This window comes from Pavona decussata, unplaced genomic scaffold (assembly GCF_977016875.1).
Source record: "Pavona decussata unplaced genomic scaffold, jaPavDecu1.1 SCAFFOLD_91, whole genome shotgun sequence".
In the NCBI taxonomy this organism is placed as follows: domain Eukaryota; kingdom Metazoa; phylum Cnidaria; class Anthozoa; order Scleractinia; family Agariciidae; genus Pavona; species Pavona decussata.
This window is the reverse complement of record NW_028145508.1, coordinates 3,230,148-3,257,898: the sequence shown is the minus strand read 5'-3', so window position 1 is coordinate 3,257,898 and position 27,751 is coordinate 3,230,148. Positions and strand designations below refer to the sequence as shown.

At 39.8% G+C, this 27,751-nt stretch overlaps 1 protein-coding gene across 1 annotated transcript; it reads left to right on the top strand.

Annotated features, from left to right (window-relative positions):
* The first annotated feature begins 1,408 nt into the window (after positions 1-1,408).
* On the top strand, positions 1,409-27,751 carry LOC146474250 (endothelin-converting enzyme 1-like). Its single transcript, XM_085117549.1, has 20 exons — positions 1,409-1,465; positions 3,840-4,141; positions 7,055-7,245; positions 8,290-8,547; positions 9,028-9,093; positions 9,750-9,863; positions 11,935-12,057; positions 14,628-14,764; positions 15,854-16,082; positions 18,326-18,424; positions 19,396-19,473; positions 20,314-20,414; positions 20,537-20,595; positions 21,234-21,285; positions 21,766-21,833; positions 22,286-22,410; positions 23,818-23,883; positions 24,481-24,576; positions 25,301-25,377; positions 26,557-27,751. Exons 2-20 carry the CDS (start codon positions 3,883-3,885, stop codon positions 26,654-26,656), a joined length of 2,298 nt encoding a protein of 765 aa, XP_084973675.1. The 5' UTR covers positions 1,409-1,465; positions 3,840-3,882; the 3' UTR covers positions 26,657-27,751.

Genomic DNA, 27,751 nt, shown 5'->3' with positions numbered 1-27,751 from the left:
ATAAGATTCCGTTGCCTGAAATTATAAAGACAGATACCTTTATTTAGTCATAAAGCTGAGGGTAGTCCCTTGAGAAGCTTAAAGGCACCCTGCTATCAACAGGAGCCCTGAAAAAACTCTGCGCAACTTAAATTTTCAGCTAAGCATCCGAAAAGATCAAGCTTTATTAGCTCATGTATTCAAGTAAAGGGCAGAAAACGATTTGGGAACACAGGAGACAACATCTTAAGCCAATTTTGCTGAAATGCAGGGTGCCCCAAAAACATGACTTTATCCACTGATTCACTTAAAGCGGGGGTAAATTACCTGAGAGCCGTTTTCACGGCGCTTAAAATCGGTTTAATGGAAATGTCTCGTTCACGTTTCAAGCAATCCAAATACTCTCTGCTTATCCCGTGAATCTATGTTGTGGGGTGTTTTGTGAATTTTTGGGTGATTTTTGGGTATACTTGGGAGGAGATAGTTTTTCTAGAAGGATTGGTAAAATTAAGAGAAATAAGAATTATTGAAGATTTAGTGAAGTTTTAAAATTAGAATTTGTAGTTAATAATTAATAGACGGATACCAAGTTAGTCCACCGTGCAACCTGGGGTGCTCTTGCGTGGGTATCAACTGTCTGTTAGTGTTCCAAAAATCATTTTCTTTCTTCTATCCCTTCTTAAAAACTCTTCAAATTTCATTCAAATTTAGGTCAAGTCCCCCCTTAAGTTTGTACCAAGAATCAATCTTCCTGTATTCGAGTAGATTGTCTGAACATTACAAAACTTTAACGCTACACAAAGCCCTTTTTAATTCAAATTTCGAAAAGCAACGATTTTTTTAATTGTTCGCAAAATCCAGGGATCAATGCCATGACTACGTCCATCGGTAGGCTGCGAGCAAGCTCTCCCGCTTAATACTCAACACCATTTTAGCGTATTTTATATTTCTGACTTGAGTGAACAGCGGGTTCCTTTCGAATTTAAATGCCACAACTTCCTGAATTAAAAGCCATTTAATTTAATATTTCTTCGAAACACTAACATTTTATTTATTATTTTTTTGACAAATGTTCACGAATGTTAAAAGTAATCGAGAAAAGCCAAACAAATGATAATAATAATAATAATAATAATAATAATAATAATGATAATGATAATAATAATAATAATAATAATACTAATATAATAATAATAATAATAATAATAATAATAATAATAATAATAACATTTGGCTCACAATTGATCAGAATAGTTTGTCCCATAGTACATATTCTCTTCAACTTCTTTGTCACCGCATTGGTAGAGGTAATTTGTGGGTTTAATAATCTTACGAATGCGGATTTGATATATAAACATAGAAAAGCCAACGCATGCATAAAATTAACATACTAAAAAATTAATTAAACGCATATTTTTTTCACCACCTTTCCCACTACAGGCCAGCCTGTCCTATTCTTTGCTGTGGATATCACTGAGATAAAAAGGTAACGATCCTGATTTGATACTTGTCACGGTATAGAAATAGTATATAAAATAGACCAATGTTACCGCAAATGTATCGAATTCGCCGAACCAAAGAGTGAAGTGCGACAACCGTAGGTCGAAGATACCTATCAACGTTTATTCATTTAGTCCGCGCATAAAATAACTCATCACACAGTTGGCTAGTTTTATCTTCCAATCAATATGCGCAAATATAAGGCTTATAGCTGAGGGATATATCGGGTTCCTGATTTCGGTGAATTTCTGTTCGAATGGCCCAAACCGCCTCAGAAATTCGTATTGCATTCTGAAGAAAAAACTGCGTTTTCTTAGGTATAATGTCGCCTAAACGTTAAGTACCATGGGAATACTAGTTCCTTTTGTTATCAAAGGAACGAAAATTGACGATAAGAGCGAAATAATTGTCTTACAGAAATATCTCAGTCTTTCGAAAGGTCCGAAAAGGGGTAGTCTGTGAGGGCAGATGGCTTTCCGGCTTTTGTTTTACCCGCCGCGATAAGACATTTCTAGTCATGGTGGGTGAAACAAAAACGGGAAAAGTGATTCCGATGGCCGCGCAGGCTTCGAAAAACAGAACTGACCACTCTTGAACACCGTTTGGTTTCTTCAGATTCTTTAGCTGAGCATTCCTTTTTTTTTAAATTAAATGACAGAATCTCAAGGATTTCCAAGCTTCTGTTGTCTTTCCGAACTGAAAATACTAGCTTAAAAAAGAAAAGGCATTATATAATTGACTTTAAAAAATACTCTTATCGTTCTTCAAGCTTAAACCAGATTAGCTTCTGAAGAAACTGCGCTCGTTGCTCGTCGATGGGGAGTAGAAACGAATGCTTCGGTTTTATCAACAGAGTTGATAGCTAAAGGTTATATGATCACCGTAAAGAGATTCGAGTGCTGACTTTTCAAATTGGCCCTGATGCTGCGGTTTCCGTGCCCACAAACCGCCAAACACTTTTATTCTTCTTCGAGACCGCAGATAGAAGAATTAAATGAAATTAAAGTTGTAGTTTCCCATTTAATCTCCGTCCTGGAATAACTTATTTCTCTGACACACAATTAAAACTGAATTCCTTTAACGTTTTTTTTTTTATCATGAAATACCCTGAAGTTTTCGGCTGTCGTTTTCCTTCCGAAGCAAATAAAATTGAAGTGAGAGGGAGCGACAACGAGCGACAGAGCATCGCGGGAGAAAAGTAGTTTTCTTGTTGCCACTCATGTCGACGTTCCGTGGCTTCATTTCGTTTGAGGCCAATGCAAGTTGTAAATTAAAGAATAAAGTTAAATATAAACATCAAATAAAAATTGCCCTTAGGCATTCAACTCAACCAGACCTGATGTCTTATCAAATTGGCGTTGGAAACTAGAAAGCTGGACAGCTGTCAGTTCGCCCTGTCACTGCATCATGTGCAGCCTGCTCCGTGTTGACGAGCCCCAACACTGTAGGAAAGTGCTATGTACGGCTGCTTTGTAGTCTTTGGCGCTGGTCTTGCCCGATCTGACCCACCGTATTGCTGTGTTGAAAGAGATTTACAACGCGTTAGGACAATTTCTCTTTATCTTTATAAGTCAATAATTAATGAGACCGAAAATATTCTTTTGAAAAACACCAACAAATTTGCAAGGAAGTTGGACAGAGCATATATGAGAGCTGTTATTTATAATAGGGAGCTTTAGCAACGACGACGGCGACGGCAGAAAAAAAGGCCTTTATAAATAAAAGTGAGTTCAAGGGAGTTTTAAAACAACGTTGCGATTTATATTCCTTCTCGTTTTAAATGTCAAATGTAGGTGAAATTTCCTGGAGTTGAATATAATTTTTGGAGAAATAAAAAATTGTCGTCGTGTGTTTTAAAACGTCCCCGAGGAAATTTCACGTCCTAGTCTTGCAGTGACGGCAAAGAAATATACCAAAAAGTGTAAAATGCAAGTGCAGAGTTGTTTTGGTCATTACGCCTATTGCTTTTTTGGCGTTCTCGTTGCGTAGTTGTTGCTGAAGGTCGTTAATTAAATATGAGGTCCTTGACAAAGGAATCTTTACGCTGTTATTATTAATTAATAAGACGTTCAGTTTTGCTTGTTCTTTGTATGCATACGAAAGTGAAAAGGTTTTGGAAATCTGATTTTCTAAGAATTTGTTATCAAAATAAACCAGTAGATTACTGGACGAGGAAACTTTGTACAATCTTAACCATTCGCCATTTATAATATGTACTTTCCCGCCAAATTTAACTAGTAATGTGTTGCGTGACATGGTACATTCCCTCGTGACGGATGTCCCTGTACAAACATGATTATTGAAAATTATGTTCGGCTTCATATATCACCCAGTTCCAATTTAAGCGGATTTCATTGTAGGTATTCGCTTGAGGAGGCGAAGAGAGGGATTATTTTGATCAGAATGCAACGATTTTCTGAAGTCAAAGACGTCTCATTTAGTGACGAACAAAGGCGTTCACGCTCCAACAGGAGGAGGAGTCTCGTAATTTTGTCCGTGGTTGTGTTTGTTTTGCTTATAATCTTGGTTGTGTTCATCACACTTTACGCTTTGGAAAAGTCCAAAGGGCCCAAGGGGTCGAAGCCAGCTGTACCTAGCAGTTCACCCGCTGGCGGAGAACAGAAATATTGTGGTACAAGAGCGTGTTTTGAGACTTCAAAAGGTAAGCTTATTTTTAAGCTTCTTATGTATAAAACATAAATTAGGTTTTGCCAAAAGCCTGATGCCAAATTTATATTAAATAGTTATTTCAATTTTGGACCACGCAATGAAGATATGGGCATGTGCAGTACGCCTGATCGTCTGAATTCATCACAGTCATGGCGCCCATTTCTATAAAAAAAAGATTGTCTGCACTAATTTTGAGAAATTTATCATCTTCTTATCATGAAAGGAATTTGCTCCGCAATGTGGTTTGTTTGTGTAAGCTCGCTTTCACGAGATAGGTCTATTACGGTTACCAAGGTCGAAGTCAGCGGTTCAGCTGTTTACACGGACACGGTAGGGGAGAGGCAACTTACAGACCCTAACAGCTTTCACAGAAGAGTTAGTAAAAAAAGTACAGCAGCAAGTGTTGTTGATTTTTTTTTTTGGAACTTTACTTCCGTAAGTGCCGACGAGTGCGGAGATCGGTAATCTTGTTTCTTCGTTTTCTCCACTGACCTCGGCTAAAATTTTTTTCTCTTGTCTGGAGCGGCAGTAACCCCACAATGGGAAAGAAACATTCGTTCTCAAGGAAAACGTCAGTCCTGGATTGTAATACAGCGTATCATTGGTTGGAAAATGAAATTTTGCCTGTTGAATTCAAAATAAATCTATATTTTATATTTACACGAGTAATAACGCTCGTGACCGCGGTTTGTGTTCTATAAACTCATAGTTTTCGTGACAATTTCAATCACGAAATAGCCATTCTGACGGAAATGTACAACGAAAACCAAATTCATCCCAGATTTGATTTTTAAAAGTGTCTTTTATAACTTTTCGTTGGAGCGGAATATCGATCCGTGATCTTAACGCGAAATTGCTTAGTATCGCTGCAGGCAGCAGCCGCATTTCCGTCACTGTTCAAGTCCTAGTTTAACCTAATCTGTAATGTGGTAAACCATGCATGCTTGATGAAGCGATCAACTTTTGACAACCTCAGGTTTTATACTATTACGTTTATGCGATTGACATTTTGCTTCAAAGCTTAAGTTAAAAAAAAAACCCTTTATCAACACTTCTCGTGAAACACGAGGTCAAAGCGAGTTTTTTTTATTATTATTCTATTTTTATATTGGGGTCATGTCCACATGTGACTGCGAATTATTTATTAATCCTATTATATACAGACTTACAGCTGCCTATCAGTTCATTCATGTATGGATTATAAACAGACTTAAATTTAATTTAGTGACGGACCCTTCTGTAATTAGGTTGTACGGCATATTAGCCCTATTTTATAATAGGTAATACCATGTCTTCATGTGGGAATACCGAATAAATTGTTGTTGTTGTTATTTATTTATTTACCGGAGTCCTTGGTGTGATTGGGAGTGCCCTTTAGGTTTCATGGGTAATTTTCCTGGTGATGTTTTCCTTGGCGTATATTTTGACGGTAATGATAACATCAGTTGTCAGTATTCTCGGTTTTCACATGACGTCACCAAATTCTAGAATTCAAAACTGGGAGGCCTACAAAATTTTTACCTTCATTCAAGGAAAGATTACCTAAAAATATGTCTGTTCACAATTTCTTAGCTCGATGTCGTGCTTCCTTTTGAAAATAGAACAGTTTCAATTTCCGAGTTTCCATCGTGCGTGACATAAGGAGGACGGCCGTGACAGAGCTTTTCCGTATCTTAATAATGATTCTTCGGGTGATTTTCAGCATTCTAAACAATGTAAGTTTGAGGAGAAATATTAATCTAAGCATTCGAAAATTCACAAGGGCAAACAAACCTCTTTTCTGGCAAAAGTGAACTCCAGATGTTTCTTCGTATTTCCGGCCGCCATGTTTGTGCCCCTCAGAGGGACACAAACATGGCGTCTCCATACTAAGCTCTATAAATCTATGTGGAACATTTTGTCAAATAACTCGAGTACGGAATGCCGCACAGACCTGACACTTGGACAGATGCCTTATTTATTTATCCTCTATACCATGTCAATTTCTTGACTTCATTCATGGAATGGTTTCGATTTTTTTTCCAATGGCGTGACAGTGAAAACCGAGAATTCACCTTTTGGATTATGGTCATCACGTTTCCGTTTCACATGTGACCGTCATCAGGTCTCTCAACAACTCAATTGTTACTGGTGATTGAAAAAAAATGTGCGTTCGTTTGATATCGACGATATCGCTTGCCAACAAAAACAGATTGCTTTTAGTCATTTGTTTATACATCTACTAGCCTGAGAAATGTTAGCCTCCCACGTAGACGTTCTTAGGGGTTCATCACGCGTTCCTGGGGCAGGAACGCGTGACGAAACTCTGCGTGGGAGGATAGAGTAATGTTCGTTTCGTTGCTCCGCGGCAACCTCGTTCCCACGGTTGAACGAGTTGGCTTCGCGGCGCGTCGCGAGGAACGCGCCGCAAGGAACCCAAGAGGCTTCCTGCATAGCAGGCGTAATCGGGCGAGTAGCCTCCCTCACAGACGCTCTTTTGGCTAGATTGTGTGACGAGCCAAAAGAGCGTCTGCAAGGGAGGCTAGGGGCTAGGGGACGAGAAAAACTGAGAGAAAAAAGGGGGGACGGGGGGAGAGGGGAGTCAGTGCCCTCTTTTTTTTCTTTCTCGCCCCTCCCCTCTCCCCTTTTCGATTACGCCTGCTATTGACAGGGAAGGCTCTATTGGCAGGTACCCCACTCCCCTCACGGAGGCCTGAAAATAAATGACACCCCCCCCCCCCTCACCCCGGGAGCTTTTAAGGTAATTTCTTGGCATTAGGCAGTACTACGGCGACGGCATTCAAACCGCGCAAGGAAAGCTTCTGACCCAATGTTAGCAATGTCCTTACTCTTCATGATCACTTCCGCTCAGGAATGTTTGAAGGAAGAACTCGTTACCTTTCTCTTTCTCTTCCCTTTTCCACAGATGTCCTCAAGCAGCTGAACCAGCGCGTCGATCCTTGCACTGATTTCTACGAATACGCATGCGGTGGCTGGGAAGATGAGAATGCTTTGGGGCCTGGGGAGACTTCCGTCACCGGCTTCTCATTGGTCAAAGAGAAGAGCTACAATGTTCTGAGGGACGCGCTGTCAAACGCCACGAAAACTTACTCAGATGTGAGTAGAACTTTATCGCCCATACTCCTACAACCATTCTTACAACCAGTAAATGCGAGGCAGGCACAAAACAGATCTTCCAAGTTAGAATTTGGCCAGAAAACTCGCGCTCGGGTGGTTGCAGTGGATCATGGACAGCTGTTTCCTCCTCGCTGACACCCCTCAGCATAGCATGGAATAGCATGGCATGGCATAGCATAGCAAAGCATAGCATAGCATAGCATGGCATGGCATGGCATGGCATGGCATGGCATGGCATGGCATAGCCCCAGACAGTGATAGGAAATATATACTTTGTGGCCCTTGACATTTGCTGGTTGTGCCATTTCCATCTCTGGAAATGGCATGACATGGCATGGCATAGCATAGCATAGCATAGTATAGCACATAGCGTAGTATAGCATAGCATAGCATAGCATAGCATAGCATAGCATAGCATAGCATAGCATAGCAAGGCATGGCATGGAATGGCATGGCATGGCATAGCACAGCAAAGCAAGGCATGGCATGGAATGGCATGGCATGACATAGCACAGCAAAGCAAAGCATAGCACAGCACAGCAAAGCATAGCATAGCATGGCATTGCAAAGCATGGCATGGCATGGCATGGCACGACATAGCATGGCATGGCATAGCATAGCATAGCATAGCCCCAGGCAGTGATGGGAAAGATTTGTGGCCCTTGACATTTGCTGGTTGTGCCATTTTCATCTCTGTCCAATAACGTTCTACAGACAGTTAGACTGCTTGCAGTTTGTTTCTCTCTCGACGTTTGTGTAGTGGCATCAACACGCAGCGAAAAATGGGACGAGGAGGATTGGGACCAGACGAGAGCGGTGCGCGAGCACCCCAATCTCTTCTCGTTCATACCCCTATTGTACTCGCGCTTGACGGATTTATTAACCCTCCACGGATCTTAGGAGAAAAGGGGAACTGCAAGCAGTCTACTTTACAGTGAACAATACTAAAGCAATTACTTAAATTCCAGTCCCAACGCCGGTCGTCTCTCGACCTGGACTAATTTCTGTCCTGTTTGCCATTAGAATGCAGCTGTGATGAAGACAGCGAAGTTTTACAACATCTGCATTGACGCAGCGGCTGTTGAGGCACGAGGAGACGGACCGCTAAAGAAGTTGATTGATAATATCGGGGGATGGAACGTGACAGGTAACATGAAGCCTTTATCGGCCATGAGCATCACACAGCGGATCGGCAAGGTGACGAGTGAACTGTTCACGAAGCCGTTCATTGACGTGAAAGTATTCTTTGATCCGCATGATTCTAACAAGCACATTCTGCAGGTCAGTTAGTGTTAATACTTTTGTTTTGTTAATACTTTTTTTTTGTCATTGACCTATCAAATGGTCGATAAAACATCACGTGGAGTGGTTTTAAAACCCGATGAAACCTCCTCCTTATTGTTTTTACAATTTCCAATTTCCAACGTTCACAAAAGCATAATTGTTATGAACTCTCTTGACACACGCTTTTCCAGGAATGTTTTTGAAGCCGTTCAAAAAACTCGCAGCACGTGTTTTATCGGGTCTTAAACTACACGGCTGTGCCTCGTTGTTTTAAATCCGGATGAAATACTGCTGCTCATGTTTTAAACATTACATAAGCCTATAGCTGTCGCTTTTGCGCATGCGATTTTTGTCCCTTTTAAACTTATATGCAGGATAGAATACAAAAAATCTCATGGGTCCTCATGTACACAAGCGTCAGCTAAATGCGTATATAAAACTGTTAAGTCCACCTTTAAATTGATTTGATATTTTTAGTTTGCACCCGGAGAACTGGGAATGATCAAGAGCTACTACACAAAGAATAGTTCAGACTACATGGCGGTAAGTACATCGCATTCATTCGTTCGTTCGTTCGTTCGGTTCGTTCCTTCCTTCCTTCGTCCGTCAGACCGACCTTCCGTCCGTCCGTCCGTTCGTTCCTTCTTTCGTTCGTTGGTTTGTTCGGCGTTCATTCGTTCATTCGCTCGTTCCATCTTTATTTACACGCAGTTAAAAATTCATCAAGTCGATAGAATACAAAACTACAAGATAAACTATCAATATCAAAATGTACAAAATATGTAAAAATCCTAATGCTAAACAGTAGTACTAAAACTTAAAAAAAGTTGACCTGCTTTCCATAAATGCCGTGTCCCAACTTGCCTAAAATGGAGATTAAGTATTTTCTTAAATTGATTGAGTGATTCAGCCTGCCTAAGCCGAGGGTAGGCTGTTCCAGAGAACTGCACTGCTATAAATAGCTAAAGGTGCCGGGCAAAGTGGTAAAGAAACAACGGCGCAGCGTCACTTAAGTAATAACCTGTTTCGTTGCGTTTAACAAACTTAGAGCATAAGTTCTCAGGAGTAAGACCTTTCAAAGACTTGTATCATTGTATACCATTAAGGTTTTCTGAAACAACATTTTAACTACTTTGCTGTAATGTTCTCTTGGTTGCGCCGTGCCCCTGATATGAATATGCTGTTTCTTTTCGTTTTAGGTTCGTGAAGCATATAAGACGTACATGAAAAAAGTCGCTAAGCTTCTTGGGGGAGGACCTGATTCTGATGAACAGATGATGAAAGTCTTTGAACTGGAAACTATGTTGGCAACGGTTAGTAAAGGTTTCCTGAAACAATGACTCGCACTTTAAAAAGGACAGTTCCTTCCACCTTTGTCACGTGATCATTGTTTTAACGTCTGATGAGTTATAACGTACGAAGTGAGAAAAAAGGTCGTGAACGGTGTGGAATCGGTATTTAAAGAAATAAACTCAAACGTGTCTTTTGAAAAATAATCTCAGGTAAAAAAACTTTGACGAAAAATCATGTAATTCAGCTATAAAACTATTTTGTCTTTTGGAACTCTTTAGCTTTTTTTCACGATGCAAATTTCAAATATATTTTGTTGTATCTTCTTGTCGCGCGGACTTTACGATGTTGACAACTCGGTGTCTACAATAAAATGACTGGAGGTCTTAGCCAGGGCAAGGTTCCTGTTATAGTGTGAGTACGTGTTTAAGCCACGGCTAAGCAATCAAACATTTCGTTCAATATCGTGTTTGTCACACAAAACGTTCGGTGGCCAAACTGGGCAAACAATGTTTTACAATGTTTCTTAGAGTAAATTATGATGTGACTAGTTGTGACGTCACATAACTTCCTTTGCTGATTGGTTGCATTTTCACGTTCGCGCAAGTGTTGTTGACAGACGTTTGTTCTGAATAACGAGAAATGTTGGAGCAGGTCAAACATGGAAACCCGTTTAAATGCAAAGTTGCGAGAGGCGGCAAAGTAATAAAACCTGTTCTGCTGACACAATGTTGGACAAAAAGCTTTGATAACAGCAGCCGCGATATGGTATCACCGATTAAAGGAAGTTGACCAGGAATCAAATAGTTGTAGCGCCGGGCAATACGTTTTTACGCTCACTTCAATATGGCGGATATACTTACCGTGATGGACTGGTAAATAACAAAATATCACTCCGGTTAGCCCAAAGAGCTCTCCAGTTAGCCTACATAACCCTCCGGTTAGCCTAATTAACACTCTAGTTAGCTTAAATAGCACTTGAGTTAGCCTACATAGCACTCCTGTTAGTTTAATTTAGCTTAAAGGGGAAGTATCATGGGGTTTTTGATATCTTTTGTTAAAAATGATGAAATAAGACCTTCAATCAGCTGCAAATAATTCTGTAATAAAGAGAGGAAAGAAATCAACTCAATTCAAGAAAGGAACAACTCGTGATCTGTTCTAGCACATTTTGGAAACAAAAATGCGAGAACTTGAAAAACATTAGCCTAATATTTTTCCAGTTTCGATCCATACCGGCCTACTCTGTCTCTGGGAAGAGGCACATATCGACAGTTTTATTACAATGGGGTGATAATTTATAACAAACTTGACAATTATTTTGTTGTTTCTGCTGACTGACAAACATTTTTGGGTTTTGAAATGACAGCAAATTTGCGTGATACTTCCCCTTTAAGCAGCTTGCGGTTAGCCTTTATATTTGGGTTACGATATCTAGGGAAGAATTGCAAAATCTGGCAGCCAATTGTCGGTAGTCTAGTGGTAAGGTTCCCGCTGGGTGATCCTTTGACCCAGGTTGGACTCATCTTGAGGTCACTTCTTTTTCTAACTTAAAGACGGTGCCTACTTTTGTTACTGCGCGTACGTTCTGCGCATCTCGAGATACTCGGGTTTCCTATGGGTGGTGCCTACTAATACAGGGATATTTTTTCGCGCGGTTTAAAACTATGCGGAGAAAGCAGAACTTAGTCGAGTGCCCTTGGTATCCAAAAAGAAAATTTGGGGTAACCATGCATTTTTCAGAGGTAATAAAGCTTGGATTTGGAAAAAAAAAAATCCGCCATATCTTGCTTTGTATTTTACTGTTTTTTAGAATAATTGTTGCTTAATTATCTCTAAAAAATGCCTGATTAGCCCCAATTTTCTCTTTGGATTTCAATAGCCCTTGCTGAGATCTGCTTTCCCCGCACAGTTATAAACCGCACAAAAATACTTCTTTATTAGTAGGCACCGTCCTTAAATAAGTAGCCAAGTGTGATTTTGTGCTTCATGTATGAAAATTTAGAAGAAGAGTCAGTTTGAGATATGGAAACAAGTGTTATTGTACACAACATTTCTGAATATAAACTAAGTCGCGTTTTCCTTTCTGTTTAGCTTGATAAAGACGCTGAAGCATCTTCCATCATAGAAACTCTGAAGAAAGCTCTGCCAGCTGGTCTGCCGACATTTGATCTGAGGAATACTCTACACGAACTCAGTTCCAAGTCTACAATGGAAGTAGGTGTGAAGATAAAATAAATTCATGAAAATTAGTACCACTTCCAGCCTAACTATCATTTTCACACGAAAGGATGCTGCGTTCGGTGAATAAAACCTAGATTCGGCTTAATTAAGGTTGATAAAGGGGAGAAAGTTGAGAAATATGTTTAGTCACATGTTGCTGAGGTGGGGGGTGGGGGAAGGGGGTGATCGATCTCTTGAACGTTGCCGACAACATTTTATTGGCTTTAAAATTTAAGTTGACGCGGAAATTTTCAGCTAGCAAGGGTCTGCATTGTTAGATAAACAAGAAAAGTGAGTTTTGAATCTCATTGTCATTTTTTACTGCTGGATAGTGGGGTGGCTATGCAATAAAGACACCATCTCTTGAGGTTGAGGAAAGAGGAGGGGGGGGGGGGGTGGGTGCAATTAGAGACTTCCGTCTATTTTGTGGTTTGGTGGGCCGTTTTCCATTATAGTTTTGACCGCTTCTCTAAGCCGAAGCTGTTGGTACCAGACAGAAAAAGTGTCGGTCTCATTAAAACCAGCCAAAGCGGGATAAGTGATCCAACACTTTTTCGCTTAAACATCGGGTTTTTTGACACACTTTCTCGGGGTGGCCGAAGGATGAATCCTTGTTGATCAAAACGTTACTAGCTAGTTTTAGCCTGTTATGATAGTCTTAATTCGTCTCCCACATCCTGCAAACATTCTCCTTGTACAATTCAATAAGATTTTCTACCCAGGAGTCGATTGTACCCGAACATTTTACGCTTGGCTCAGAGAAAATTCCCGAGTCGACACACGTAAAGCCAGCTGGTTTTCACTAGCGACGCAAGCACAGTCGCAAGGATAAGCACAAGCATAAGAGCTTTATGTAAAGAACGCGACGCAAGCACAAGAACGAGAAAAGGAAAAACGTTGATCCTTGTGCTTGTTCTCGCGCTTGTGTTTATGCTTGCGTCAAGGCCGTTTTCACGGTGAAATAAGCATTCTTAAGCTTGTGCTTGCGACCGTGCTTGCGTCAATAGTGAAAACCAGGCTTAAGCCTACAACGGTGGAAGAACTGTCTAAACAGTGAAACCCTTTTTTGGTCGAACAAAATGCCACGGCTCAAGGCGGCAACGTCCGAGGTAACGAAAATGAGAATGTCACAAAGCGGTAGGTTTAATGAGCAAAGCAATGGCATTTCCCGTGGGTCATAAATGTTGGTTCACTTCTTTCCGTTCTCTGCAAAACAAAACTGGCTTTACAAAATATATTTAGAGTTTTATGGGAATGAGCACACGACGTCGAACTCAGTAGTAGCAGTTTTTTTTTCTTCTTCTTCTTCTTCTTCTTCTTCTTCTTTTTTGTTTTTTGTTTTTCAACGCTTCTGCCAGCCCGTTTCCTATATAGTTAGGCTGTATCGATTATGCAGTTTTAACGAGCTGGAATAATTACGAAGTGGTTTAACTAACTTGAATTTGTATTTTTAATTAGTGTTTTTGTTGGCGTTGCCGTCTTGGTGGGTCGGAACTGAGAAAACCATCTGCCTGATGTAAAAGCGGTTTTCAATTCAGTATCGAAAGTAATTAGCGTTTCCTTTGGTGTTGCATTACTGCACCCTGTAATTGGTTAGCAAAATTCGCGCCAAATTTTCAATCAACGAGAAAAAACAACACCAACAACAACAACAACAACAACAAACACAATCGTGACTTGGCGCGTGGCGGCGGTTCGATTTCTAATTGGTCCGTTGTGTTGTTTACGTTTGGTGTGATTGGACGAAGGGCTAACGCACTCGAAACGTCAGCACTCGAATCTCTTTACGGTGACCAATTTACCTTTAGTTGTCAACTCTGTTGATAAACCAAACATTCGTTCATAGGCCATTTTCATGATGGCGTCATCAGTTACTACAACTACAAGAATTCATTTCGTTTTCCTTTTCAAAGCCAATTTTGTAATCCCAGTGGACAGCAAAGAACAATAACTCTAATTATCACGAGAAAACAAAAACCAGAAGGATTTTGGTAGTTGTAGTAAAATGACACCATAGTATAAATGTCCTATTACGTTGGTTTGTTTTCTTCGGCTCTTAATGATTGAGAACAGCGTGGTTCGACTGTAAAGGAGACTGAAACATATTGCTGAGTTCACGCCACTCGAATTGCTTCCCTACAGCACCTGAATCCTTGTCCTTTCAGAATAAATATTAGGAAATTTTGCTCAACAATTATTGGATGCTATTACTGGAAAGATATTCCTATATCTATTCGTCAAAAACGACCAAAACTACTATTTAACGAGCTCTCTTCCAGTATTATTTTGCTCAGTATTAATCACTGCCACACGACCTTGTAAAACGTTTTCTGTCTTTCTTCTCCTCTATTTATGATTAGTTTTCCTTTTTCTTTTCTTATATTTTTATCTTAACAAATATTGCATCGTAATTTTAAAGGACATACAATTAGTTAACTATATTATGCCCTTCTCCACTCCTTTCTTACGCACTGTAACCTTTTGTAATACGATCATGTGGAGTAAATAAAACTGAATACAAAAAACAAAAATATTGAGTTTACCTTTTACTCAAACTCTTTCAGCTCAACAAGCTTCTGGACCTTGTAAATAATGTTTTCGCCAGACAAGGCCGAAAATTCAAGGCAACCGAGAAAGTTCTGGCGTATCCTTTAAGTTATTACACCCGGCTCTTCGATTTCTTCGAAAATGTAACGAAAACGTGAGTATAGTAAAGTATTCAAAAACTGTAAGTCTCTCGCCCTTCTGGGAAGTCTGTTCCTAGGCTTTACTGCCCATCTTTCTTCTTTGTGGGAGCAGGGATGGCGCAGTGGTGAGAGCACTCGCTTCTCACCAGTTTGTCTCGGATTCGATTCCCGTACTCGGCGTCATATTTGGGTTGAGTTTTTTGTTGGATCTTGTACTTGCTCCGAGAGGTTTTTCTCCGGATACCCGGTTTTCCACTCTCTTCAAAAACCAACTTTTCCAAATTCCAATTCAATCTGGAGAGTATCCTCAATTCGTGCTCTGCGCTAAAAAAATCGAAACATCAATAAAGTGATTTATTTTTATTTATTGTTTTGAGTCCTACACAGTATTGTAAATCAGTTACTTTTTGCTACATTTTTAATATAGTTTTTATATTGTGCTGACGATTTACCGTGCAGAAATAAAACGAAAACATAAAATACTCTTTGAATTATTCAACGGAGACTTGAGAGCTCGGGTTTAATTTTTTGGACTCTCTCTCTTTGTATATCGGTCTCCAGTTTGCTTAGTATCCATTTTACATTTTGTGCTTAGTCACCTGGTCTTTGAGTGGAAGCGAGGCTGGCGTTGACTTTGTTTTGATCCAAACCTCAATACTTTTCATATGAAAAATCATGTTCTTCAGGGCCCGGTTGTTCGAAAGCAGATTAACGCCAATCCACGATTAAAAGTTAACCGAGGTTTTCAACTCGCTCCTTTAAGATTATTTTAAAGGCTCGTTTTAATCTAATGGTAAAGAAAAGTCTACGGCAAAACTGAGGGACAAAAAAATCTTTTGGACGAATCCTTACGGATTAGTAAATATACTCGAATCAAAGTTCACGTTAACCCAGGATTAGCTCAATCGGGATTTGAACAACTCGGCCCAGTATGCTAACCTGTTCACGTTTACATTTGAAAAGCACTAAGGTTTGTATCGAAACAAACTCAACTCCAGCCTCGTTTTCACCCAAAGGCCAGGTCACTTGGCACACAACTGTAAAATGGAAATAACTTTCATTTCCATTTATTAATGAATGCGTTTTTGTCGTTTTTCCTTCAGAGACCAAGTGACTGTTGTCAATTATATCGTGTGGACTGTTGTCCACAACTTCATCAAGGTAATGCCACAAGCATACCTTGATGCTTATGATGAATATGTGGTCACGGTGACAGGGAACAGGACACGTCATCGCTGGAAGCAGTGCATTGACAGAATGCAGCCAGTGTTCGGAATGCCACTGGGATTGCTGTTCGTGGACGCCGAGTTCGACGAACGCAGTAAAAAAGTGGTAAGGAGAAAAGAAAAAATACCTTACGGAAACCTGCTTGACTAGTTTTTACCATCCCTTTGTTGAGAAAGATGTACTGTTCGCCATTTCATGAGCTTGGGACAGAGAAAAAATTTGAAAACCTGACAGAAAACGAACACAGAGACCTTTATCACCATGATTGACAATTTTGATGTAGGGCAGGTAACGGAAAGCTTAATTGAGACCTGATCGCCACATGTCTTATCTTTCACGACACGGGGGATTTGAAACAATTATAATCATTTATCTTAAGTCTTAAAGTGCCCCAACCCTTCAATTTGTTTTCTTTTGGTAGATTTCCATATCTTTCAAGAACTCATTTTCGAAAACATTTTTGAGAAATATTGAATCCTTTTTTTTTTTTACGAGTACTAAAAGTGAAGGTAATCTTGTCGATATTTTCACCTATCGTTCGCAGTAGTCCCCCACTCGGCCAAATATGGATCGTGACGTAAGAAAAGGACATCGTGCAAAAAATATCCGAAGATTCGCGGTAATGCTTCAATTGTAAACAGAGAAAATGGTTGAAAAATGTGTGGTGTTTGGATGCAGCAACTCTCGAAATGTAGAGAAAGGAATCAGCATGCGTAAGATTCCTTCTGAATCCTTCTGGTGTCCTTTTCTTACGTCAGAGCTAAGAAAGTGTCAAATATCGGACGCTTCTCATTGGCTTGTTCCTAATGAGCCCACGAGACAAAAATTTGTCCAGCGGGGCTTAAAGCGCGCAAAAATTTAAAAATTTCAGTAACTTTTAGCGCTCGTAAAAAGAAAAGGATTCAATATTTCTAAACAAAATTTTCGAAAATGAGTTCTTCACAGATATGGAAATCTTCCAAATGAAAACAAATTGAAGGGTTAGGGGCACTTTAAAGTAATAAACCTAGATAGCTTCAGGGATAATTAAGGAAAACGCGGGAAAAAGACACGACATTAGCAGAACTTGTCAGGTTACGTAAAAGCAGCCGCGAGCCATTTTGAATTTTCAAAGTTAAACAGTGCGCCTTATATATTTGCTCTTTCGCTTTAAATTATTCCTAAATTTACAGAAATAGACTTGCTTCGCCCAGTTGTCATATTTCTACGTGACACAAAGCAGAAAGTTTCAGTCTAAGAAACCTTTAGGTATCAGTTACGTGAAAATCTGCCTCTCGACTTTGAAAACGCGCGTTGAGAACCAATCCATTCGTCGTTTGAGTGTTTAACCGAAGAGGCTGGTACTAAATGTCTCCATTAAAGACTCTGCCTTCGTGTTATTCCTCAAACAAGGAACTTTCTTCAACATTGTCTCTCTTCACCCAGGTGTATAAATGGGTACCGGCGACATACTGCTCGGGTAACCCTGCCATGGACCAGCATCTCTCCTAGCTTGAGGGGGGGGGGGGGGGGGGAATAATACTTCTACAGTCGACTCCGATAACTCGAACCTTCAACGGAAGTTGAAAAAGGTTCGAGTTATCGGGAGTTGAGAACAAATGACCAGAAATAAGGAAAAAAAGTTTACTGTGTATTTCTATTCATAGTGTCAATTTTAAACATTTCATGAAATTTGCGCATTAGAAATGTTATTGTCATCATTATTATTATTATTATTATTATTATTATTGTTATTGTTGTTGTTATTGTTATTGTTATTGTTATTGTTATTGTTATTGTGACTGTTACTGTTATTGTTATTGTTATTGTTATTGTTATTGTTATTGTTATTGTTATTGTTATTTAATGATAGAGAAGTCGAGTAAAAATGGAACACCCCTGCATTTCTAACTTATAAATCAAAATATAACGTAACGTGAAACAAAAGAAAGCAAAGCAGCAGGAGAACACCAGGTACTGTGAACTTTGCAGGTTTCAAAGACAAACATGGTTCGAGTTGTCGAGGGTAAAATGATATAGAAAATGTCCTGAAGGGAAACGAAAATTGCTTCGAGTTAGCGGGAGGTTCGAGTTACCGAGGGTAAAGTTACATTAAATGTATGAAGGAAATCCAAGGGAAATAGATTTTGGTTTGAGTTAGCAAGGGTTCGAGTTATCGAAAGTCGACTGTAGTTGCTTCATGCTACGGAAACCGGGTTAAGCTGTGGCCGTGTGGGTGACCTGTGGCTCCTATGTGAGTTTACGTTTTTACGTTGGATGCAGGGGACCGCACGACGCAAAATAACTGTTTTGAATACGTTCCGTTGCCGGATCTCTTGTAACTATATATTCTGCAATTTTATTTCCAGGTAACACAAATGACTCGACTGATGAAAGATGAGTTTATCAAGAATCTTAATTCACTGCCATGGATGTCCGAGACAACAAAAGCCATGGCAAAACAGAAGGTATATCGGCGTTTTATGAAACTTTAGCGTGAGACTGGAAACAGTCAAAGAACCTATCAAGTAGTTAGCTCTGATCCTTTCTTACATAGCAAATTTTTTTCAATTTCCCGTTTTATCATATTTTACCTTTTATCTATTTATACATGTCATTTTTTTCTTTATCTTTTTCTTATTTTCTGTACTTTATTAGTGTCCTCAATTACTTTGTCAAAAATGCCTAAAAACCCATACACCACCACCAACCAGTGCATACTACTACTACTACCACCACCACCACCACCACCACTACTACTACTAGAAGAAAAGTAACCTGATAGTGGTCTAATGGATAAATACCCTGCTGGCAGAGTCGCTTTAGTTTTATTGTATTCGCCTTTCTTTATCGTTTAGTAAGAGACAACAATTACTTCTGCAGGACAAATATTCGTCGAGAAAGTAATATTTAAAAAGTTTGTGTTGGACTCGCGTAATTAATTCCCAGCTTGCAGTGTCCATGAATTTGTAAACGCGCATTAACTTTAAGCGCTCAAATACTATGGGCATCAAACAAACGAAATGTGCGAAAACCCGCATGGCAAGCAAGTCTTCCTATCCTCTCGGCTGGAATTTTGGGATATCGAAAAAAACGAGGCGATCCCATTGAGCAAAAGCTCATTTGTAACTCTTAATTTTCAATCACCTTACCACTGCGTAACATTGCAGGAATTAGCAGAATCGTAGTAATGTCATATAATTTTATTTGAACGCAAACGGGGCTGGATTTGACGCATGCTCAATAAGGGAATTCAAAGCCGTTGTCAGAGTCGCCTTCCTCTTTCCAGACTTCTCTAGGAAAGATCGAAGCGACTCTCCTAGCAGGGTAATGGATAAAACAGAAAGGCATTTAATTTTGGCCATGGAACCAGTCATATGATCTTTGTCATAGCTGTCTACGTGAGTGGTTGGACTAAATAAAATCGAATTTTTTCCAGGCTATTGGCATCCAAGAAGATATTGGTTATCCAAGCTACATCAAGGATCCACAAGAATTGGCTGCTAAAATCAAAGACGTGAGTTGCTCTCATACGAACCTGTCTTCTCATTTAAAGTCTTTCAACACTTTAGCCCATATCTTTTGTGCTAAGAAAATAGGTACAGTGGAACCCCTTTAAGACGACCATGCCACCTTCGGGCCGTGAAAATATTAATGTGGTCGTCTTAACGGGCTGGTGGGATCAACAAGGTTGTAAAACTAAGGAAATGACTGGTCTTTCAATTCGTTCAGGGTGCAAAAATGTGGTCGTAATAACGAGGTGGTCGTATTAACGGGCGGTCTTAAGGCGGGGTTCCAATGTATGTATATTGTTGAATACAGGCCTCCTTCGCCACAACAGCCTTATCAGGGTCGCTGGAGCCTGGTACGAAACTGCTGACTCTGACTAAATGGAGCCCTAAAGCTCTTATTTTCTGTCGTGAAATCCTAGAGTCCTGCATTTTTCGACCTGGAGGCCAGGAGCCTCAAACTCATTTGAAAGGAAGAAGGTGGAGTGGCCTGGTGGCTAGGGCGCCGGACTTGAAATCCGGAGGTCCCGGGATCAAGTCCCACTCCGACCATTGGGATTTGTTTCATGGTAGCCCCATTTTCAAATCCAAGGCAATCTGATGCTCTTTAAAATCAGTAAATAAACAAATAAAAGAAGTTGGCCGAATATGTTCCGAAACAATACTGATTTCATTATTAAGAATACTTTTTAGTGACCATTTTCTTCAGCATTTCGTTTCATGTTGCTGTCAAATGAATTCGAAATCTTTTGAAGGGTCATAACCTGTATCTCCGGTCACCCTCCTTGAATGAGATTTCATCATCATTTTCCGTTGTTTTGGTTTTTTTTTTTTTTTTCGTTTCTCAGCTGACAGTGGGCGATAAGCTGTTTGAGAATGTAGTGAGTGCTATGACGTTTGTTGCTGACCAGTCGCACGGATCACTGGATAAGCCAGTCGACAGAGATCAGTAAGGCTGGAGAGATTTGTCCTTTTCCCACCTCCTACCCCCTTGCGTTATTATACTTTGGAAGATTTGTACCAAGACCTTTTGTCCTTGCAATTGATTGTAGTTTGCTGTTACTTTCACAGGTGGTTTTTGGGCCCATCTCAAGTGAACGGATACTATTCACCAAGACAGAACCGCATCGGTAAGTTTCCCTAGCCTGACTAGTACTGCAGATCATTCCTCGTTTTATATATGTAAATCTAGATCAATACTGCGTTAATTCTCCCATTGCATGGACTCTCCCAGATTTTATACTTTGCAAACGTATATGCGTGCACCCCGGATGATAATAATATACACGTGCGAAAACGTAAACGCGAGGTCTTTTTAGGTGGCTTACACAGTGTTCAGACTAAGTCTTTTCACTGGGTCGTATTCTGGATTTTTCGCAATTACGAAACCCTAAAATCAGGTACATATTACTCATCAAAATCACTGAATGAATTCTTTATAACCTCTCGTTTGGCCATTCTGTTTTGTTTGTTTGTTTGTTTGTTTTTTTTCGCAGATTAACGTTTAGACATATATTCATGTAGGGTCTTCAGTGTTTCTTCCTTGTTTTTGAAATATCCAATTTTGTCCTCCAAAAATGTTGTTTTAATTGGTGCTTTGCGTGGCAAAATTTTATGTTTTTTTTCGTGGGATTCCGTTTTGAGGGAAGCCAAAGCAAGTTTGCATGCATTGTCATCCATGCCTACTCGCATGCGTTTTCTTTGGTTTAATTTTTAAACACGTTTTTAAAAAGTTCCCATGTTTAACTGTTTTAAATTCTACTTTCAGTTTTTCTGGCTGCCATTTTGCAACCACCATTTTACAATCCAAACTACCCTGCGTAAGTTATGATCACTGTTTTGTTTATTCTTTATCGGTTGTCGTAAATAGCTCTGCTGTGGCGTCCAAACCATCGCATCTAACAGTGCCAGTAATTGTCCAAATTAAATTAAAACGTGTTCAGTTCCAGCTGAGTCTTTCTTTCAAAGCATCATCTTTTCCAATCCTCGCCACCAATCAGTGATTGTGCAGTTCCAGAAAATATCCATACTCCCCCCACGGAAGGTTTTTTGTTTTGCACCCTCCCTCCCCCCAGGAAATTCCAGTTTAGCTTCATATATTGCTTCTAAAATTTTGACTTTTAAGACCCCCTTCCCCCTAGGAATTTCCAATGACCTTCCTTGGGGTGGGTATGGATTTTTTCTGGAACTGCACATTGTCCTAAAATGTTACCATACCATAACATTACATGTCTGAATTTTCTATGGCTGAAAAGCCTTATTTTCCTCCTCTTAAAATAGATTATTTTGTCTTTTCTTAGATATTTTAACTACGGTGGAATCGGCATGGTGATTGGCCATGAAATAACCCATGGATTTGACAGCACTGGTAAGGACAAATTGAACATGTAACGTCTTTGAATATACTTCTCAAACTCATTAACAATCACATCAAGAGAAAACAAAGAAAATCACTACTGTGACCGTGGTTTGGATATGTGTTCCTAATAACCATAAAATTTTGCCAACTTTAGCCTTGAATTTCTCCAAGAATTATGGATCATTTGAGAAGCCATATCAAACACTCGAAAGTGTGTTTCATCAGATATCCAAACACCTCGAAGTCGTTTTAAAAAAACTCCGCTGCGCCTCGTTTTTCAACTGACCTACTTCTCAGTGTTTGGATATCTGATGAAACACACCTTCTCCTGTTTGATATGTTACATAAAACATGTATACGCACTGCGGATGAAAGATACTCGCAGTCTTTTCAGTATTTTTTTTAACAACAATCTCTCAGTCTTTATAACAAGCAGCGTTCGCATAACTTTAAATTTACAGGCAGACTTTTTGACGAGGATGGTAATATAAGAAATTGGTGGTCCGTCATGTCTGGGTATGGATTCTTGATACGATCAGGTTGCCTCTCAAGGCAGTATTCAAAATACGAGGTTTACGGCAAAAAGGTACAGTGAGTCGTTTTTAAGTAATTTAAGCTTTAAAAACTCGTGCGACAGGTAAAACTGGTTTTTGGCATTGTCCACGTGTATGCGCTTTCAATCATTATAATTTGAAAGCGAAGATTTTTGTAAAGACATACTTTTCATCCGCTCGTATCCGTTGTTTCGCTGTCTACGACACTTTCATTCTATTGTCTTCGATCACTGTTATGATCGTTTTCGAAAACCCCCGTTTTCACCCTTTTTTAGCGCCACACGTTAATACTGAAAGCCTTAGCAACGACGACGGCGACAGCAGCGAAAACGTCACTATTAAAATGAATTCTCGTCTTTTCAAACGTCGTCGCGATTATAACAACTCGCTTTACATGTCAAATGTAGGTGAAATTTCCTGGAGTTGAATTTTTGGAGACCTCACTCAAGTTTAAAAAGAGAAAGAAGAATTTGTCGCCGTGTGTTTTAATACGTCCTCCATAAAACTTCCCATCAGGAAATTTCACTTACGTCCTTGTCGTGCAGTGACGGCAAAGAAATATACCAAAAAGTGTAATGCACGTGCAGAGTTGTTGTTTTGGTTATTAAGCCTGTTGCTTTTTTGACGTTCTCGTTGCCGTCGCCGTCGTCGTTGCTAAAGCTCGCTTTGCTTATGACTTAATCCGTTTTCAAACATCTCCACTTTGGAATCCGTTTTCGGAGCGTTTTCGTCTCGTACAGGTACATGTGGACAGTCGCTTTACCGCATAAAAAATCTCCGTTTTCAAAACGGACAGGTGTGAAGAATGGCTTGGGATTACTTTCGTGTTCTTTTCTATTAATCAGCCGCACTTAAGAGTAGTAACTGACACAAAATTAGTCAAAGAAAACATGTGTTTGGTTTATCAACAAAACTGATAACTTAAGGTAAATTGGCCATCCTAAACAGATTCGAGTGCTGCTGTTTCGAGCGCTAGCGCTTCGTCAAAGTGAATCAAAGTGCTCTGATTCCCTCTGACGAAGGGCCGACGCTCGAAACGTCAGCACTCGAATCATCTGTTGATAAACCAAACATTCGTTTTTACTTCCCACTGACGCAGCACCGCAGTTCCTTTAGAAACTAACCCCCTTATGGCGTAGAAAACATGATTTACTTTTCGACTCAACTGAAAGCAGAAATATGAAGTGGAGTCTGTGATTGCTTGTCAATTGCAGCATGCAGAATGTAGCTCGAATTTGGTTTAATCGTACTGGTAAGCTGGTTACCGATTAATACCAGTCTATCAACCTTTGTTGTTTAACTGACCGGTCTTTTATCAGGATAAATAAAGTTATTATTTTATTTATTATCATTATTATTATTATTATTATTATTATTATTATTATTATTATTATTATTATTATTATTATTATTATTGTTATTATGAATTCATTTTTCAGATCAATGGCAATCAAACATTAAATGAAAACATCGCAGATAATGGAGGGATCAAGCTTGCATTCAACGTAAGATTGTAGACATCTGTCAATATATGGCCGAGGTAGTAGGCGCAGGAAGGAGTGGGGTGAATATAATAATAACAATTAACAAATTGGAGGAGAAGGGGGAGTTAAGGGGAGACGGGTGGGGATCGAGGGCAGAGTGTGGGATTAGGGGAAAAGAGGAACTTAGAGGGGGAAGGGGATTCAGGAATCCCAACGTGTTTTTGTTCGAGTTCTTCCGCTCCACCACTCTCTGGTACTGCCACTCAGCGGATGAATCACCGATATTTAAGCGTAGTTATGACAATTTAAGATTACCATTTAAGATTACCAGTGTACCGGTCTCTCGACAGAGAGACATCAGCCGTAGCCATGCATGTTTAATTTTGCTTTTCTACATTGATTGATTGATTGATTGATTGATTGATTGATTGATTGATTGACTGACTGACTACTGACTGGTTGATTGATTGATTGACTGACTGACTGACTGACGGACTGACTGACTGACTGACTGACTACTGACTGACTGATTGATTGATTGATTGATTGATTGATTGATTGATTGATTGATTGATTGATTGATTGATTGATTGACTGACTGACTGACTAATTTTGCAGGCGTATAAGACACTGATAGGCCGAGAGGGAACTGAAGGAGCCCTTCCTGGCCTAGGGCTAACCGAGGAACAACTGTTCTTTGTAGGATTTGCCCGGGTGGGTATCTGTCTGGCGTATATTGACCTTTCTTGCCGTAATATTAGGGCAGTGCTGCTTGTAACGTGGTTGCCATTCATCAGGATTAAATCAAAATTCCCTGACTTTCCGCCGACCATAAACCAATTTTCACTGCACTATCCAAGATAACTAAAGCCAGCGATGAAGAGACGGAAATCATTGCCTTCGTAAGTTTTGTTTGGAAGGGAATTACCTTTGCCAACAAGGAACAATTAGCCAATTAAAACTAAAATTCCCAGACTTTTTGCTGACATTGAGTTAATTTTAGAATTCCCTTGACTTGATGCAAAATTCCCTCATTGACTTTTGACCTTTCCTTGACTTTCCCTGACCGTGGCAATCCGGCTGAGGTATAAAGGGACGGACAACAACGGAACAGCAGCGCAAAAAATTGTGGACAAGTACATACGAGAATATAAACGTCCTAAATGCAGACTTGTCAATTTAAACTTGCTCGTGTACAAGAACCCTAAAATAAGAAACATCCTGCTTTACAGGGATGTCATGTTGGCAAATGAAATAACTATCAGTAAGCTTAGTCGATCTGGAAATAGTAGTGAGATTAGTGGAAAAGGCAGCGTCAACAATGCGGTAAGTACGGTTTGAAAGCACTTTTAGCCTGGAAGAAATAAAACTGTGACTCCTGTACTAACTTAACAGAAGTATCGGCATAATCCGGCAGTGAACTGCTTTGTTTTGACAGCCATGGTGTAGCTTATACAAGAAGAAAGCAGCCCTTCTTCAAATGGAGACTGGTAGTCACACCTTACCTCAGTACAGGTGTGTATTACTCTAACTAGTTCTCCCATAAACTTAATTTTAAAGGTGATTTCCCTGGAAGTTAAGGGTACTCCCCTATATAAGCTATACAAGTGTGTGCGGCGTAAAAGGGTATGGTTTTGAACCTTTTTGGTCAAAAATACTTTTTCGCCAACTACACGCAGTGATTTCATACATGGTACTTGACCAATGTCTTTATAGAATTAAAAGATTTAAAATTTAGTATTCAAAGCTGACAAAAATTGACTTCTGTTAAGAAACATTTTTCACCAAAATCACTTATCGGGCCCGGTAAGTTACCGGGACTTTCGAGAAACGGGCCCCAGGACTGAAAAATGGGTACGAATTTTAGAGGCCAGGCCCCGGTTGTTCAAAGAATGGATTACTTTATCCAGCGAATAAAATTTATTGGTTGGAGTGCATTTTATCTGCTGAATAGCGATTTATCCAGTAAATAAAGTTATCCGCTCTTTGAACGACCCAAAGCCAGGTCTATAAAATTCTACCAGAAAATTACATATTTTGGTCTGAAATAGGGTCAGAGTTTAGAGAGCCGAGCTGCAGACCCCAACAAACATTCCGAGGAGACCCCCTCCCCTCCCTTCCACGGGGTGATTCTTCGCTTGACAACGTTTCAAACCCTTAACGGTATGCTTTTACAGCGTTGAACTCATTGCGGTATTTTGAAGCATCACTACCCCGTTCAATCCACTGACCCGCAAGTGGTATGACATACCTCTGAAAAAGCCTCAATTCTGTATCAATATTGATCTCTGGCCAAGGGGCGGCATGCACCGTTTGCAACGTCTTACATGGTTGGTCGAGAGGACAAAAGAACGAACAGAACAATGCTCCCAACCCTAAAAAACAATGCAGCTGCAGGTTATCAGGGTCCAGTGAAAATAGAGCTTTTGAAAGGTGCATGTCTACTGCTGGTCAAAGGTATAATGTGAGGTTCAAAATCAGAATACCTCGAAAAATTAAATTATTCTCTTCTAAACATTAGTAAGAATTACTTCGGCCATTTGGACATTCGTCACCGGAAAACAGATGCAACATAGATTCCACAAAATATGCCCCCCCCCCCCCCCTCCTCTCTCTCTCTCTCTCCCAAAAAACCCGCTCTCTTAGTAACATTGCGTGGGTTAAGCTAAACCTTTCTATTTGTTTTGTTTTTAGGATTATTGGTACTCTTCACAACTACGATAAATTCGCCAAGGCATTCAACTGCGAAAGGGGCTCTGCCATGAACCCTGAGAACAAGTGCTCCTTGTGGTGATTGCGCAGGCGTTCTTTCAAGATATGTGGATTGCATACATGAATTGTTGAAATGCACGGCATTAGTGACTAGTCGATGAAGCATTTTGTACTGAAAACTGATGAGCTTTTTGAGTTGTTGCGAAAATAATTTATTTTGTTATTTGGTTTTGCATTTTACAAGCGCTAAGAGGAGATTGACTCCGCATCAAGAGGACAGAGAAAATCGTACCTTATAGGGTTAAGATTCGTTTAACTCCATTTTTAGAGGTGTTTATTAAATCTAACATGACCTGCCACCGTTAGAACACAAAATACGACAGAACGCACTTCTAGTAGATTGCTGATTTCTTTCGTAGAATAGCGAATTTGAACCTTCTCCTCAAAACGGTATTCTGGTTTCTTTTAGCGTTCCTTTCAAACTTGCCGACTAGTCCCTCCGTAACTTCTGTATGGAATGCCCTTCCCGTCTTGCATTTGATTGAATAATCACGTTTTGCCAGATCTGACCAATCATAGCAAAATTGCTAATTTTCCGTTAATCATGAGCAAACTAGTTGTGACTTGACTTACGTGTATTTTCCCGCGCTTGGCACCAATTTACCGTTTGTACATATTTACTTTGAATTTTACAGCAGGCGTAACTAAGACAGCCGCTTTGCTAAGAATAATCAAGATCTTTCAGTTATAACAAAAAGTAAAATTCAGTAGGATAATTGCGTTCGACGTAGAAAGAACGCACTCTTAATGCAGATTGGAGTCGAGATTGTATGGGACGGTCGATCAACGAATGAATGGATTTTGGGACGCGTATCTGGCATCCCCCGCAGATTTTAAAGGAGCGGATGAAATCACCAACTTGGCAAAGGAGAGAGAGCCTGGGATCGAGATCGTCGAACGCGCTTCCTAATCTTTGATTATTACTAGTTTTATAGTTTTCCATCGTGTTGTTTTTATTGATTTGCTGCTAAAAGTAATGAAAACATGCGATTGAGTATTTCCAACTGACAAAATCAGCTTTTTGTGCCCCATACAGCTTGTATCTTGTCGAGGATGACCTCTTAATGTTAAATTAATTGTACAAGAATGGTCATGAAATAAATACCAGTAAAAAGTA

Coding starts and splice junctions, on each gene's coding strand:
- LOC146474250 (XM_085117549.1), top strand. CDS start 3,883: ATGCAACGATTTTCTGAAGTCAAAGACGTCTCATTTAGTGACGAACAA. Junction 8,548..9,027: donor CTAACAAGCACATTCTGCAG/GTCAGTTAGTGT, acceptor TGATATTTTTAG/TTTGCACCCGGAGAACTGGG. Junction 22,411..23,817: donor ACGAGGTTTACGGCAAAAAG/GTACAGTGAGTC, acceptor TTCATTTTTCAG/ATCAATGGCAATCAAACATT.